This window comes from Anomaloglossus baeobatrachus, chromosome 1 (assembly GCF_048569485.1).
Source record: "Anomaloglossus baeobatrachus isolate aAnoBae1 chromosome 1, aAnoBae1.hap1, whole genome shotgun sequence".
Classification (NCBI taxonomy): domain Eukaryota; kingdom Metazoa; phylum Chordata; class Amphibia; order Anura; family Aromobatidae; genus Anomaloglossus; species Anomaloglossus baeobatrachus.
Genome location: NC_134353.1, coordinates 294,444,907 through 294,462,918, shown reverse-complemented (window position 1 = coordinate 294,462,918; position 18,012 = coordinate 294,444,907). Strand labels below are relative to the sequence as shown.

General features: G+C 43.8%; 1 protein-coding gene across 1 annotated transcript in view; it reads right to left on the bottom strand.

Moving 5' to 3' along the window:
- Nucleotides 1-17,763, bottom strand: part of STPG2 (sperm tail PG-rich repeat containing 2) — a 1,306,190-nt gene extending 1,288,427 nt beyond the window's left edge. Inside the window, exons 1-4 of the mRNA XM_075337064.1 lie at nt 17,703-17,763; nt 13,738-13,867; nt 7,246-7,355; nt 1,442-1,588 (exon numbers count right to left, since the gene is read on the bottom strand). Coding sequence (XP_075193179.1) covers nt 1,442-1,588; nt 7,246-7,355; nt 13,738-13,843 — 363 coding nt within the window. The 5' untranslated portion in view covers nt 13,844-13,867; nt 17,703-17,763. The remainder of the gene's footprint in view (nt 1-1,441; nt 1,589-7,245; nt 7,356-13,737; nt 13,868-17,702) is intronic.
- Nucleotides 17,764-18,012: the final 249 nt, after the last annotated feature.

Here is an 18,012-nt window from a genome sequence, read left to right as displayed (position 1 = left end):
CTGTTCTCCTCAGGTGAATTGCCGGGATGCCTGAAGCCTTTCCCCGACCTAGGGTCCGTGTACCTCGCCGTGCCTTCGGTCCCAGACCGGTGATAGTGAAAGGCTGCTGACCGTCCTCCTTGGCAGGTCCAGGCACCTAGCCGCAATCCCCTGCGATTGGGGGTCCAACTCCTCTAGGTCCAGACCACCGTCTACAACCTAGACAGCTTCTCTTGGGAGCCACCACTCCCAACTTTTTCTGAGCTCCTCACAGCTAACACTCTGCTGACTACAGACTCACTTCCTACACTTCTCACCTCCCCTCTTTGACCCCCTAAATGGGCGACTCTATTCCACTCAAGCCGTCCACTGGTGTGCCTGGTGGGTGTGGTGCAGTGTGTATCTAGGATTTGATTTGCTGTTGGAGGCAACACCATAAGATAGGGACCCAGAACCATGAGGGACTTTGAATACTGCCCGGAAGGGCAGTTTGTGCAGTACCCTGTGACGACCTGATAGTCCAGGGGCGTCACAAATATACATATCTGGAGATGTTTACTTGGATATGTATATCTATATGGAATGGTTTTATAGGGGAGTGAACAAATTTAACCTCATACAGCAGGATATATTACAGCCTTACGTCAAAGGTATACTTCGGGAGCTTTTAGTGTGAGGTTAACAAGGCCTAATAAGTACCAGCCTTGTTTACATATTGGTTTACCAGAGTAGTCAGCGAACTCTTTGTTCTGAACAGGTTTCTGGTCCATGCAATAATCTGGTTGTGTCATTTGCACCACCAACTGATTTTTTTTTTTTTTTTAAATAATTTTATCACTTTCCCGATCATATCCAAAAGTTAAATAAACCATACTGACATTTAATTCATGATTTAAACTTTTCTCTACAGTGAACCCCTAACTGAAGCAGAACTTGCAGAATAAATGTTTTTTATCTGTTGTTTGAATTTACATTTTTAGCTATCAGGGAATGTATGAATTTACTGGTGAATCTACTGCCTCAACAAATAATAGTGTTCATCATATGAATATTGCTTACTGCAAATCTTCCAAGGAGAACTGTTGTTGATTTCAAGTGTCTAGAACTGTTTCAGAAAAAATACATTTTTAATATCACCTTATTTTCCTCCTAGAAAACTCATCGTCTTCTGACAAATGCTCAGTAATACCATTTACATAATAACTCTACATGATTTAGGCTGTGTTCACATGGGCATCATGACTGCTGTATATAATGGAGCTTTGATAAATCTGTATTCAAACAGATGCTAATGGATTATGATGGGGCCAAATAGGTTCCCATTGACGTTCAAAGACATTTAAATATCTCCATTTGTTCCCCATAAAAAATTCCAAAATGTGAACTCAGCCTAAGATGTGATATTACTTTTTCATAATTAGTTCCTCATCATGACCCAATAGTAATAAAAAGAATGATGTACTTTTTGAGGTTTTGGAGAGATCCTCTTTGTCCCGTCAATATCCTTTCCAAGCTGCAGGTCATATGTACCAGGTCCAGGCACGGAGGAGGCAGGTTCTTGAAAACGTTTTTCTTTGTTCTGGATAGTTTGTCCTCCTTTCACCTTTTCCTAAAAAATATTACCCATGGTTGTTGTAGCGTAACACAGGGATAACAAAGCACCAGATGCCAGCTGGAACAGCTGCACAGAGGCATCCGAACGAAACAGGATAGTTAATAGCAAGCTGCAACCAAGCTTGTAATTGTTAAAATAAATATGCTACTCAGAATAATATATTCAGTAGAACGCTACGGAGCACTTTTAAAGAACTTGCTAGCAGCCTAATTGTCTCATTTGTAAATGTGACGAGGTTGCACAACACTATAAATGTAAATATTTTTCCTTCTTAAAAAGTGGATGTAATAAAATAATATAATTGGGCAATATATACTAGTGCGGAAAACTGAAATGTTGCATTAGCATGGAAAATGTGCACATCTCTACCAGCAAGCAATAAAAAATACAAGTTACAATTCTACTCCTGCAATCTAAAAAAAATGACTTCATAGTATCACTGAATTGCCCACACACAGTACATTACCAGGCCAACATATTGTAACATATTGGGGGTCACCGTAAACTGCTCCTAATAACCGTTACCCAAGACCCTGAAACCAAAATTCTGCATGAATGGTGTTACCTAGGCATTACATCAGCCAAAAATGTTCAACTAATAGAATTTAAAAGTGTCCCTAACGCACCCCTAATAGTCCCAACTTTCTAGAAACTCCTGGTCTGTCAGATCCTGGCATTCAAAGTGGGAAGTTCAGACATAATTTTTGCCAGAGTGCTGGGTCTTTTAGGGGGAACAATACGAACACTTGAGACCTCTTTTGTTACTAGGATTTATTAATAAAATATACCAGGCTGATTCTGCCAACTTTTATTTAAAAAAAGGGAAAAGGCGTACCCCCAGACTGGTGATAGGTACCGTAGCATCAGCGTCCCTGGAGGGACTTTAACTTACTCCATGCCCCGGCCGGGTTGCGTCCTCCCCTGCACCCCCCCCCCCCCCCAGCCATTCATGTGTGCTGCTGCCTCCTTCCCTTCCCTGCACGCAGCCCAGGTCTCCCGCAAATGTGCTTAGGGCACACATGTGCACATCAACCTTCCTCTTACAGGGCCGGCGTGCCATTTCACAGATATGCCTCTAAGCCTATGACTGAGAGGCACTATGTATTTAAGGCACCCTTCCATTATGGGAGGTGCCTGTGCAACACCATTAGTTAGTCAGTTAGTCTTCAGTCTACTAGCTAATTGTCAGGTTCCCGTGCTCCTGTCCTGTAATCCCTGTGTCCGGCACCTGTACCTGCCTTCTCATACCTATCTGTCCCTGCCGTGCCCGCCATACATGTCCATACCCACCTGCTTCAGCCATCCCACCTGTATATGCCTGCACCTGTGCCTAAGTCCATCTCCTGCCTTGGGGCTCAGCTGCCACAGTTCCGGTAACTGCCCTAGAAGTGATACCCAATGTCTGCCTCGCGATAGCCACGTAGTTAAGCCCCTCTCACTAAAGGGTAAGCTCGGGTCCCTGCTGTGGTCCAGTGGGTCCACTAAGCCCACTTCTCCCTACACCGGCCACGAGCATCAAAAGGTACTCCTTAAGAAACTGTTCATATACTATAATTAAAAGGGGTTATCTGGTCATGGACTGACAGTCTGCTGCTTTATTTTACCTCATATTGACAGGACAGCTCTTCGTCTTCTGGTCTGCTCTGTTGATGGGTTGTCCCTGTGGATGTCATGCTGATTGACAGATAGCTCATTCAGTAAGGGAACAATCAAGATGACATCGGTAGTGACGCTCTGTTGACAGATCAGAGTGGAAAAGAAGCTGCTCTGTCGATGTGATGTCATCAAAAGCCACTGAGTCGCCAGCAGGAGTGGTCCATGACAGCTATGAGCCAGCAGTGATCAGTGGCGGAAAAAGCAGGTAGTAGCAATTATCTACCTGTAAGATCTCAGCCACTTAAAAAAAAATACAAAAGTCGTAGATAACCCAGAAGCACCACGAAAGTGTCAAAATCAAGAAATCAACTCTACCAGGGCACTTTTGGCTGCAACAATGGTGCAACCTGTTAAGACCTATGGTCTGCATCTCATATTTATTATATGAAGGATAAACCTAATGACTTTGTCAGGTTCTGAATGTTGAATTTCAATTTGTACAATTCTTTGTTCTCATTGGAAATTATCTGCTGGCAGAAATGTCTTCTGCTGGCCATACACATGAGAAAGCTGTCAGCCAAACGTTCATTTGTCATACTCCCTCATACACATGAGCACTTGGTTCGGCCAAGCATTCATGTGTTCTACCCCGGGAGGGAGAAAAAAATCCACTGACTGACACCTCTGGCAGAGGTTTATCTTTCCTGAAAACAAAAGGGCTAGCCATTGAAATCCAACAGCCGATCCTCCTGAGATGGTTTTGACAACTTTCATCTAATTAATATAAGGGCCTTTAGATCAGCAAGTCGAGAATATATGAGTTGACATCTAAGATGTATGGTCACATTTACTTTGTGTATATCTGTTAAAGGGTGTTTTGCAAAGCATTAACTATGGGTGAAACAGCTGCAATGCTCCATGATATTGGCTCTACTATTATCTATTATTTCTCATAATATATTATTATCTACTATTTCTCCTAATAATTAGCACCCTATTCTATTTCATGGAAAAACGTATTCATCCTAATGAAAAATGCACACAACAATACCAAACAAACCATGTCATACACTATCGCCTCACAGCGAAAGTTCCCTGGATTTCCAAAAAGCTGAAAATAAAAATACACGCAATTCTATACAGGCAATGTGCTTGGTCAGATCCAAACCCAGGACCGCAGCGATGCAGAGAAATAGTGCTAGCTACCGTATTTCCAAGAAAATTATTATTATTATTATTATTTTTATAGCGCCATTTATTCCATGGCGCTTTACATGTCAAAGGGGTACACATAATAGGGACAAGTACAATAATCATAAACAATACAAAACACAGACTGGTACAGGAGGATAAGACTTACTCCAAAAATAAGCCCTAGCAGGATTTTCCGGGATTTTTGGAGAATGCTTAACATATAAGCTGTAGCCAAAAATAAGCCCTAGTAGTGGTTTATTGTCCTAATAGTATCCATAAATAGGGATTGGGCAGGTCTTTCAGAAGGTCAATTTTATTGCTATAGGTTGGACCGTTGTGTTCCTGTAAGCCATGGAAAATGTATAGTTGCACATCAACTAGTTAAATCTATATTAATGCAAAATGAATATTCACCTCTTCCCCGATCTGTGCCAGTGTCAGTGATTGGGTGCAGTCAGACTGCCTTATTAATTGCCCGTTAATGCAAAATGAATATTCGCCCCTTACACCGCGCATCCCTTTGTGACAGTGTTAGTGGTTGGGAGAAGTCAGACTGTTGTATTACTCACGGGGAGAGAAACAGTCAGATTGCTATATTAAGTGTGGGAAGAGATACAGCTACACAGAGAGACACTGCAGAGAAAAACCCAGTCCACTCGCCCTAGGATAGCATCACAATCCTCAGACTGACAGGCGGCTCTCCTGACCCAAGCATGCCAGCATGTATTTCTATGCAGCTGTCATGCTCAGGTCAGGAGAGCAGATGGTCAGTCCGAGGATTGTAATTCAATCCTCGGGAGAGTAATACAGGAGTCTGCCTTTACCTAATCACTGATGTCGGCACAGAGGGGTCGGCAGAAGGAGGGATGAATATTCATTTTGCATTAACAGGTGAATAATATGGTAGTGTGGCAGCACCCAATCACTGATGCTGGCACAGAGGGGTAAATATTAATTTTGCATCAACGGGCGAGTAATATACAGGGCATATTTCTTTAACTTACACAATGGGGCAGAGTACAGAAAAAAAATTATATAATATATCCCTTGAAAATAAGCCCTAGCGCATCTTTTGGAGCCAAAAATAACCCTGTCTTCTTTTTGGGGAATCACCGTATTGATCCATAATGCTGTCATCAGAGGATTTTCTACATTGTATCAGTATTGGTAAAATGTATCAGCCTCAAACCTGTCTTCTTACCTTACATACTACACTAGAAGAGGTTTACTGGGCTAAATCAGCTACAATTTTGGCTTGATTTGCACAAAAAACTAACTTAGATGCCTTCACTCAGGTTTGTTACGGGATTTAGACATTTTTTGGGACAAGGGGATGTGTCCTGGTAAAAAGGGGCTTTCTAAATATTAGACAGGATTAGTAAATCCTGATTTCATAAATGGTCACTCAGCCCTCCTTAGCCACTAAGATGAAATTGGAAAAATCAACCATCATCAGTTTATAAAACCGCACTATAGTGGTTGTAAGAAGACATCAAGAATGTAATTCTCACTTACTGCAAAAGAAATGACACAATATCAGAGTCTTAAGGGCGCTTTACACGCTACAATATATCTTACGATGTGTCGGCGGGGTCACGTCGTAAGTGACGCACATCCGGCATCGTAAGGTACATTGTAGTGTGTAACAGCTACGTGCGATTGCGATTGAATGGTAAAACGTTCATCGCCTGCACGTCGTTCAGTTCCTAAAAATTGAACGTCAGGTTGTTCATCGTACCCGGGGTTGCACACATCGCAGTGTCTGACACCCCGGGAACGATGAACAGCTCTTACCTGCGTCCCGCGGCTCCCGCTGGCTATGCGGAAGGAAGGAGGTGGGCGGGATGTTTACGACCCGCTCATCTCCGCCCCTCCGCTTCTATTGGTACCTACCTGCACGCAACCTCAGATCCTCACAAGATCTCCTTCTCTGCTCCTCTCTTATCTCCTCTTCCCACAATCGCGTACAAGATTTCTCCCGTGCATCCCCCATACTCTGGAACGCTCTACCTCAGCACATCAGACTCTCCCCTACCGTGGAAAGCTTCAAGAGAAACCTCAAGACCCACCTCTTCCAACAAGCCTACAACCTACAATAGCCCTCAGTCCAGTAGACCACTGCGCAACCAGCTCTGTCCTCACCTATTGTACCATCACCCATTCCCTGTAGACTGTGAGCCCTCGCGGGCAGGGTCCTCTCTCCTCCTATACCAGTCTGTCTTGTACTGTTAATGATTGTTGTACGTATACCCTCTCTCACTTGTAAAGCGCCATGGAATAAATGGCGCTATAATAATAAATAATAATAATAATAATAATAATAATATTGGGCGGCTGCCGCGTGACGCCGATGTGACGCCGAACGTCCTTCCCACTCCAGGAAGTGGATGTTCGCCGCCCACATCGAGGTCGTATGGACGGGTAAGTACGTGTGACGGGGGGTTATTCGTTTGTGCGACACGTTCAACAAATTGAATGTGCCGCACATACGATGGGGTGGGTACGATCGCATACGATATCGTATGCTGGATCGTATGGTGTAAAGCAGGCTTTAGAATGAAAAACATTAAATGAAAACTACCAACATCCACTGCCACGAATATTCAGAAAACAACAATACTATCAAACAATGAAGTATACATGTTTTGGCCATGTTGGCCTCGGCTATTAATGTGGTTGTGTAAAAAATGGCAATTTGTATAGTAATCAGAATTAAATTAGAAGGGCAGATGGTTTACAAGCTCTCGGAGGATTCCAACAGGCAGGAGTCGTGTGACACCGACTTGTGTGCTCATTGCCTTCAAGGTTTCCATTTATCTTTGTTCTCATTTGAATAATGTCTACTTCAAAGTTAATTTCACCTTTAAATTAACAATTTCATAGTGTCCTGGTCCAGGGGCAGCGGAAATAGTCTGCGGGGCATTAACAGCAAATTCTCGACTTGTTGTTGATGAAAAGGGGGCATATCCAACTAAAGAGAACACAGAGGAAAAAAGGGAAGAATATGACAATGTCAATGACTGGAACATTACAAAATGATACAGGAACAGTAAAATAAGTAAAATAACAGAAAAATCTACGTTATAACAATCACGTACAGTTCAGTGTTTTTCTTCTTATCGCCAGCCATGTCTAAGGCCACACTTGTATACATATATACACTCACGCCATGTTTGTATATACACAATGTAATCTATAAGACATTTCATGGTTTTATGAAATATGTATATACAGTGCCTTGCGAAAGTATTTGGCCCCCTTGAAATTTTTAACCTTTTCCCACATTTCAGGCTTCAAACATAAAGATAAAAATTTTAATGTTATGTTGAAAAATCAACAACAAGTTGGACAGAATTGTGAAGGTGAATGAAATTTATTGCTTATTTTAAACTTCTATAAAAAATAAATAACTGAAAATTGGGGCGTGCAATATTATTCGGCCCCTTTAAGCTAATACTTTGTAGCACCATCTTTTGCTGCGATTACAGCTGCACGTCGTTTGGGGTGTCTCTATCAGTTTTGCACATCGAGAGGCTGAAATTCTTGCCCATTCTTCCTTTGTAAACAGCTCGAGCTCAGTGAGGTTGGATGGAGAGCGTTTGTGACCAGCGGTTTTCAGCTCTTTCCACAGATTCTCGATTGGATTCAGGTTTGGACTTTGACTTGGCCATTCTAACACCTGGATACGTTTATTTTTGAACCATTCCATTGTACATTTTGCCTTATGTTTGGGATCATTGTCTTGTTGGAAGACAAATCTCCTTCCCAGTCTCAGGTCTTTTGCAGACTCCAACAGGTTTTCTTCAAGAATGGTCCTGTATTTGGCTCCATCCATCTTCCCATCAATTTTAACCATCTTCCCTGTCCCTGCTGAAGAAAAGCAGGCCCAAACCATGATGCTGCCACCACCATGTTTGACAGTGAGGATGGTGTGTTCAGGGTGATGAGCTGTGTTGCTTTTACGCCAAACATATCATTTGGCATTGTACCCAAATAGTTCGAATTTGGTTTCATCTGACCAGAGCACCTTCTTCCACATGTTTGGTGTGTCTCCCAGGTGGCTTGTGACTTTAAATGACACTTTTTATGGATAGCTTTGAGAAATGGCTTTCTCCTTGCCATTCCTCCATAAAGGCCAGATTTGTGCAGTGTATGACTGATTGTTGTCCTATGGACAGACTCTCCCACCTCAGCTGTAGATCTAAGCAGTTCATCCAGAGTGATCATGGGCCTCTTGGCCGCATCTCTGATCAGTCTTCTCCTTTTTTGACATGAAAATTTTGAGGGATGGCCGGGTCTTGGTAGATTTGCAGTGGTATGATGCTCCTTCCATTTCAATATGATCGCTTGCACAGTGCTGCTTGGGATGTTTAAAGTTTTGGAAAAAATTTTGCAACCAAATCCGGCTTTAAACTTCTACACAACAGTATCACGGACCTGCCTGTTGTGTTCCTTGGTCTTCATGATATCTGCGCTTTAAACAGAACTCTGATACTATCACAGAGCAGGTGCATTTATACGGAGACTTGATTACACACAGGTGGCTTATATTTATCATCATCACTCATTTAGGACAACATTGGATCATTCAGAGATCCTCAATGAACTTCTGGAATGAGTTTGCTGCACTGAAAGAATAGAGGCTGAATAATATTGCACAACCCAATTTTCAGTTTTTTATTTTTTACAAAAATTTAAATTAGGCCGTAAATTTTGTTCAACTTCACAATTGTGTCCCACTTATGGTTGATTCTTCACTATACCATTAAAATGTTTTATCTTTTTGTTTGAAGCCTGAAATGTGGGAAAAGGTTGAAAAATTCAAAGGGACCGAATACTTTCACAAGGCACTGTATTTCAAATATTAGGTTTATCCATTTTACAAAATGTCCAGTGAAGTCTATTTAGAGGTCTGTAAAGACAGTAATCTTATAGAAGTACATATTTGCTTTTTCAAAACAGAAGAATACAACTAATTTGTCTAAATTCACATGCAGTAGATTTGTTGCAGACATTTCTGTGACATCCTAATCATCTGGAGGGATAAAAAAAAACAACTAAATATTTAAAGGGACTCTGTCACCAGATTTCTGAAATGTGAGGGCTCATTCAGACGACCGATCCGTTTGTCCTGTTCAGTTCCTGTTTTTTTGCGGACCAACTGACAGGACCATCTTTTCAGTGTCTTTTGTGTATGACCGGATGGCACACTGAAGCACTTCCGTGTGCATCCGTTCCTACAAAAAAACACGTTGGATGCCATATGTCCGTTTCGTTATTATGGAACATGTCCTATTCTGTTCCGTAATTGCGGACCGTGACACAATACAAGTCAATGGGTCTGCAAAATCCCCAGAAGCCATACGGAAGCACTTCTGTGTGACCTCCGTCAGGTGCCCCTGCAGTCTGTGTTCCGCTCCCTGCCAGCCCCGCAGCTGCTCGCACTGCAGCATGTCAGCATCTGCCCGCATAGCAGTGTCAGTAGCTGCGGGGATCATGAGTGCCGACATTAAGAGGTTAGCAAAGTACATTACCTGCAGTGATGTCTTGCACTCCTGATGTCAGCGCTCATCATTGACTTCCATGCCCGCCACATTCTCACATCAAGTCTCGCGAGCGGCCCAAGACTGTGACTAGTGGTAACGTCACAGACCGCTCACGATACTTTGCTTGTGAACGTGGGGGACAATGGAAGTTTGTGACAAGCGCTGTCAGGAGTACAGTGAGGTTCATCACTCAGGTAATGTACCTAGATAACCTCATGAAGTCAGCGCTCGTCATGCCTTGCAGTGACCTGGGCTGACCTATTGATGTTAGCTCAGGTCACCGCACTGCTCTCCCAGTCAATGGGGAACATTCTGTTCTTCATTGACTGAAACTTTGAGTATGGATCGTCGTGGGACCCACTTATTGGATTACTTCGGACCCAGATTTGTTTTTTCTTTCCAATATATTGGTGAAAGAGGGAATGTGTTGGGGAGTGTTTTTTCAAATAAAAATTTGTTTGTCGTCTATTTTTTTTTTTTTATTACTGACTGGGTTAGTGATGTTGGGTATGTGATAGACGTCGTGACATCCGTAACCCCAGGGCTTAATGCCAGGTGACATTACACAGCTGATATCAACCCCATCTATTACCCCATTTGCCACTGCAGCGGGACATTCGGGATAAGCCGAGTAAAGCCCCGGGACTGTTGCATCTAGTGGATGCGGCAATTCTGGTCAGCTGCTGGCTGATATTTTTAGGCTGGGGGGCTCCCAATAACGTGGGTCTCCCCAGCCTGACAATACCAGCCAGCAGCTGTGAGGCTTTATCTTTGCTGGTATCAAAATTGGACTGCATGCTGTTTTTTTTTATTATTTATTTATTGTACTGTACGATATAGACCCGTCCACCGGCGGTTGTTATTGGTTGCAATCGGACAGCTCTTACTAGGCGTGGGGGCATGTCTGACTGCAACCAATCACAGATGCCGGTGAGCAGGGAAGCAATGATATGAAAGGAGCCTAATGAACAGGAAGAACAAGAGCTGCCGTGGGGGCAGTATGACAGCCGTGCCGGTGATCGGTGAGTATGTAGCGCTTGCTCCTACCCCTTTGCGCCGGATTCTGTTCCCCATAGACCTTATATGGGGACCAGCATCTGGCCAGATACCCTGAACTGTATGTAACGGATGATCACATATGGACCATATACTGAATAGAACGGGACAGATGCGGTTATCACACGGATGCCATACGGATGCATCCGCGGAAAAAAGGACCATTTTTTGAGGACCGCAAAAACGGAACAGTCGTGCGAATATAGCCTAACCTGAAGACAACATGCTGCAATGTTAAAACAGAACATTCAGCCCTGTTGTCTTATCTCAGTCTTTTTTTGTTTACCTGCAATGTTAGTGTGACGCTCTGGCCTATCAGGTCATCACAGGGTATTGTGCAATCTGCCCTTCTGTACAATATCCACCTCCTCCTTGGTTACGGGTCCCAAACTTTTGGTGTTGCCAAGAACAAGCTAATCAAATTCCTAGGAACACTCTGCACCACACCCACCAGACACACCAGTGAACAGCCTGAGTGGAATAGGGCCGCCCACTTGGGGGGTTGGTTAAGGGGGGGTCAGGAGTGTCAGGAGACAGTCAGTTGAGAAGTAGCTCTCAAAGTGAGAGGAGGTCAGGAGCTGGGCTCCTTGGAACTACTAGATGGCAGACGTTGATCTGGGTCTGGTAGGAGCTGGAACCCGGTCGCAGGGGATCGTGACAAGGGGCATAGACTGTCGAGGAGGACAGCCGGCGGCCTTGTGCCATCACCGGGCAGGAGCCAGGGCACGACAGGGTACGTGGACCCTAGGTCAGGAAGAAGCTTCAAGCGTCCTGACAATTTACCCGACGAGGACGGAGCCTTCAAGATCCATTCTCCACCCACTCCAAAATCGTGGTACTAGCGCAACGAGGGGGATAGGACTTTCCCACTACACAGTCCAGAAAATCCCAAGCGTGAACCCTGAGAGCAAGCTCACCCAGTTAGCCATACTGGTGAGCGGGACCAGACCAGTTTTATACTCAAGGGACCAACCAGAAAAACTAGGTGCCAAGGTAAAGGTGACAAACTAACAGGCAACACCAACGGGCACGGGATCTAGGCATGCTCCCTCCCAGCGGCAGCGGTGTCAAGAACTTTGGTTTACCATAGTTGTCGGTGTCAGCGTTATTGGACTGAGTGAGAACACAAGTGGCCCTTACTGTCCCAACGGCACCTCCCCCGTCACCATCACCGAGTCCCGGGGCATTCCCCCTACCCGAGGAGGAGTTAAACCACCTAGCTGCCCACGCCATCGCCACCGGGTACTCCCAATGGCAGCGGTGGTACTCCATCTTACCACGCACCACGGATGGCGTCACAAACTTTAATCAAACAGCCCCATGTAAATACTCCCCCTTTTATTTGAGTGGCCGAACGACCCCGACCCCCGGGTCCGGAGACCCCTCAAGCCACCGCGGATCCGTATCCGGCCGGCTGCTGACGCGGGGGCGGCACAATTAGCTTAAGCCTGTTATCTTTATCATTAGTGGGTATCAGAAGCATGTCAGCTCTAGTCCGACTCTGCCCCTTCTGCGATTAGCAGCTTCTGTCTATGAAAATGTACACTAAAAGCCTGGTGTGGGTGGAGGCAGCTCTCAGAGCTCTGCTACATGCAAAATCTAAAATCTCTCACTGTGTCAGAAAGGCTGCAGCCACTAATCTAAGTGATACAATATTGAACTCAGGACCTCTTTGCCTACATCATGCTGCTCTCAGATGAGGTAGCAAAAACCTGCTGACAGATTCCCTTTAATTATATTTTTAGCATACGCAATGTGAGAAATGATGCAAACCTATAGTATCAGCATACAGACATCCGCATGGGGCACAGCACTGAATTGCACCACAAAGTGAAGGTCCCATATGCAATAGTCGTAGATGTCTGCCATCAAGCGCTAAAATAAATTATAACATATATATACCATACAGCATACATTTGAATCCATTATTTGAGAAGTAATGCAGACACTTTGTCTATGGTCGTATTGACTTAAGGGTGCTTTACACTCTGCGACATCGCTAGCGATTGCTAGCGATGTCGAGCGCGATAGCACCCGCCCCTGTCGTTCGTGCAACATTTGGTGCTCGCTGCCGTAGCGAACATTATCACTACGGCAGCGTCACACGCACATACCTTGTCAGCGACGTCGCTGTGACCGCCGAACAATCCCTCCCTCAAGGGGAGGTGCGTTCGGCGTCATAGCGACGTCACTGCGGTGTCACTAAGCGGCCGGCCAATGTAACATCCCGCCCACCTCCTTCGTTCCTCATTGCCGGTGGACGCAGGTAAGGAGATGTTCGTCGTTCCTGCGGTGTCACACACAGCGATGTGTGATGCTGCAGGAACAACAAACAACATCGTACCTGCAGCAGCAGCGATATTAAGGAAAGGAGCGACGTGTCAGCGATCACCGTTTTTGAACGTTTTTGCGATTGTTGATCGCCGCTCCTTGGTATCACACTCTGCGATGTCGCTACCGGCGCTGGATGTGCGTCGCTAATGACGTGACCCCGACGATATATCGTTAGCGATGTCACAGCGTGTAAAGCCCCCTTAAGACATGCCAAATAAATGTTATAAATCAGTCAGTATCCCTCAGTCCTGGAGCCCTTCACCCACGTGGTTCTGCTGAGCTGAATTTAGAAGACCACAGAGCCATATGGTGATCTTCATCAGGTTCAGTAGATCAAGGGAGCATGAAGGTGCCGCAGCCATAGGTGCACATCCTACCCCAGTTACCGCCTCCGAACATTTCTTATGCTATACTAACCTGGTTTGTGCATTTTGTCAGAAGTTAGGTCATAGGATCCGGGGCCCACATTCTCCTGAGTGCTGCCCAGAGTGACAACCAGCGATCGAGGGGCACGGTCATACATATTGGCTTTTTTCTTAATAAATACCTAAGGGTTAATGCAATATTATGGGTTATTTCATAATTAACATCCCTTAAAGGAGTTATCCAATTTGTAGAATGTTTGTTAAAACAGTTGTAAAGTAACAAAAGCCTCCCTTATTGGATACTCTCTGGTGCTGATACTAATACAGTTGCTTACATATAGAACTAAGCAAGGAATCTATGATCCAAAAAGAAGCATCCAAAAGTAAAACTAGTAAATCTTTATAAAATCACAACATATAAATTAATTAAAAAGATGCCACAAAAAAGGAGCACATTAATAGCCAGAACACAAAACAGCAGTAGACGCGAAATATGAGTAATGTCACAGCCAGGAACCGTAATACAGTATGTAAATTGTATGAAAAAAAGTCCTGACTGATGACAAGTGTCCCTAACCGTATATATCCAACTGGAGATAGGTAAAATATAAACAATGAGGATACAAAATAAAAGATATTTCACCTGAAAGGATGAAGGAACACATCACCAACACGTTTCGCCCAGCTTCTTCCAGGGGGGCGAAAAAGTTGGGTGAAACGCGCGTTGAGGTGGAGGAGCACATAAACTGAACTTTTTTTAACTATTTGATATGTTGTTATTTAATAAATATTTACTAATTTTACTTTTGGTTATACATACCTCTTTCTGGTTCACAGATGCCTTGGTTAGTTCTTCATGTTATTGGAAGTATTAGTACAATTTATGTACTTTTGGACATCTTGGATATAATATGCAGTTTCTTACATGCAAGCCGTGAGTTTTAAAGCAGTAAAGTTATCTGGGCAGTGCAAAGTGGGTACTTGTGATGCCCACAAGACACACGACACATCATGCCCACTGACATCCAGCTCGGTATAGTCACCCGCCAGCGGTAATCTCAGTAGACGTGCTAAAAGCAAGAAGACCATGACTAGTCACCACATCCAAGAGAAAAAGAGAAGATCTTCAGGGCTCCTGGAAGATTGGCCAGAGGGCCTGTGCACCATCAAAACCTCAGGAAAACTCTCCAAAGGCACAGATTATGGATGGTTTCTTGCATGTGAGGCCAGGTGGTATAAAGAAGTAGAGCAGGTATGGGAAACTCAAGGAGGGATGTGGGAGAGTCATGGCCTGAAGAGGGGCGAAGATAAGTGACACAATAAAATGACAACCCTATATATTTAAAGGTACAGTATGCCTAATATTGAGGTGATATACACAACAGCCAATACGGATGATAACACATTGTTGTCATCTATCTCCTTTAAATGCTGTCGTTGAATGTGACCGTGGCAATACGTTGCTAAACAGAGAGAGTGGTGATATCCTCCTCCTCCTCCTGGGCGCCATTTTAGAGTGAAGGACGGCCATGGTGCTCAGGGGCCCAATGAAGGCCGAAGGCAGAGACTGCCATATTAAAGGGAGCACCAGACCAGGGCCCTCAGACCAACTACATTGTATAAGGCTCCTTTAACATTGCGTTTTGCCTTACATTCACAGGTCCCGTCAGGGCATCTGTCCGCTTTGTCGGGTGGGGGAGGGGCGGTTCGGATCACTAATTGTAAGGCAAAACGCAATGTGAAAGGAGCCTTAGCTTATTAGAAATGATTGCTAAAATGTATTGCGTTTCAAAAGATTTATACTGTACGACAAAACATCACCGGCAGAATTATAGAAATTAATTGCTCAAAAAAAAAAAGAACGCTCATATTACATAAATTTTAGAAAATTCATGACTTTAGGAGGGCGAAGATGCAACAACTTAGGCTATGTTCACACACGGCGTTTTTGCTGCATTTTTGTCTGCAGCAAAACCTAAAGTTTTTGCCGGAAAAAAAAAACTGTGTTTTTGCACCATTTCTGCTGCTTTTTTTGCTGCATTTCTGCAGTGTTTTTGGTGTGTCATTTCTCAACAGTAAATGTTTAAATAAAGTTAGTTTCATTTACCACCAAAGCAGCAAAAAAGACAGCAAAAAAAAGTCACAAACAATGCAGAAAAAAAGACGCAAAAACGCAGCAAAAAAGTCACGAAAAATGCAGAAAAAAAAACGCAAAAACGCAGCAAAAAAGCCACAAAAAATGAAGAAAAAAACACGCAAAAACGCAGTAAAAAAAAATCACAAAAAATGCAGAAAAAAAAGAAGGAAAAAAGGCAAGAAAAAAGTCACAAGAAATGCAGAAAAAAAGACGTAAAAAACGCAGCAAAAAGGTCACAAAAAATACAGAAAAAAAAGACGCAAAAAATGCAGCAAAAAAGTCACGAAAAAAGCTCCAAAAAATGCAGCTTTTTTTATTGCCAAGACATCAGGTTTTGCTGAGGAATAAAAGCACTGTGTGAACATAGAACATAGACTAATTGTTTTGAATCCAAAGATATATTGTGTGTAATGTGAACACTGAAGGAACAAATGCCCCCAAAACACAATGATAAAATAGCATTTCCCATACGTTGATGTGGAGCCCGGTACTCCAATGTCAGTTGCCGGTGAGCAGAATACTATCTCCCAGTCTCATACGTATGTAGCATGTGACGGAGTCACTAGGGAAATATTACACTTTATTTTCTGTAGCTTTTTTGTGTTTTTATGCTGTAGATGTGAGTTTTTCAGTTGCTTTATGATGTTTTTTTTGTCCTATAGACTCCCATTTTTATCTATTTAAAAAAAAATAAAATAAACTGTAACTCACACTTTTTGGTGCTGTTTTTCTTGGGATTTTGACATTACTAATCGTGTCTGAGAATAGACAGATTTCATAATAGGGATTTGGGGGTGGATTCAGATGTAAAGTCCACATGGAAAACCAAGCGCACCTTGCATGTTTCCTATTCATTTCAATGGGCCCCTCAATTCACCTACAGTGCACATGATGCGGTTTTCTTTGTGCTGTTTTTTCATAAAATAAAAATAGTTATATATTGAAATACCTCCTCTACCCCCCAAAAAACGTTATTTATGACTTTATGGGGGGCACAATGTGTAAAATAATAGAAAAATGTAATTAATTAATGGATGAAAAAATAGCAGGAAAAAAAAACTGTCCTGGTATTGAACTGGTTAACAACTGCAAAAATAGTCATATATTCTTCATGGGTCAAAGACGCCTTAAAAAAAGCCTTCCAAATAGATGCATTAATATGGAAGCATTGTAACCTGAGTAACAAGCTTAGTTTTCCACAGTAATGTATGAGGTGTGACCGCTGCTCTACTGTTCCTCTCTAATATTGGGGAGTATAACAATAAATATGCAGGAAAAGTCATAATTTTGTACAGAAAAGGAAAACAAACAGCTGCCTTACTCACCCTCCCCGGGTCCAGCCCCGAGACAGAAGCAGCTCTCAGTGTCCAATATGGGCTTAAGCGCTGACGTCATGTCAACAGCACATCAGCCAATCAGCGAGCTCAGAAACCCCCGCACTGATTCGCTAGCGAACTGTGGCATGACGTCAGCGCCTGACCCATATTGGACACCGGGAGCCGCGGCAGAGACTCAGTGCTGGACCCGGGGAGGGTGAGTAAAGCATGGACCAAGATTTTCACTGCCCCTTTAATTTGACCTTTTTTTCTGATTTTTTGCTGTGATTGTTAAACTGCAGCGATTGCACCAGAAAACACATTACCCCATTTACAACAATGGTGCACAATACATACGGGTATACATTAGCCATGGATCTCTCTGGGATACATATATACATTGGGACAGTGACGTCACCGCGGCTGTGCGGGTCTGAAGTTACATGAACAGTATATATAACCAGTCACCACGCTGCCCCGTACACAGGACACTGGAGAGGCAGCTCCGTGCACCTACCAGCACCGATCGCACAGAACCTCGGAGCGCACACTATAGGCACGTACCGACACAGCACCGGCTCCCGCAGCTCCGTCCTCACCCGGTGACTCCCACAAAGCAGGACGCGTTGCTATGGCGACCGCAGACACTGACAGGTCTCCTGCCGGCCACAACCTGCTGACCGCTCCACAGCCACAGTGCTCTCTGGGCTGATAGGAGGCTGAGTATGCAGCTATGTACCTGAGCTGTGCTGGGAGAGCTGTGCTGGGATTATGGGATTATAGCTGTGCTGGGATTATAGCTGTGCTGGGATAATAGCTCTGCTGGGATTATAGCTGTGCTGGGATAGCTGTGGGGGATTATAGCTGTGCTGGA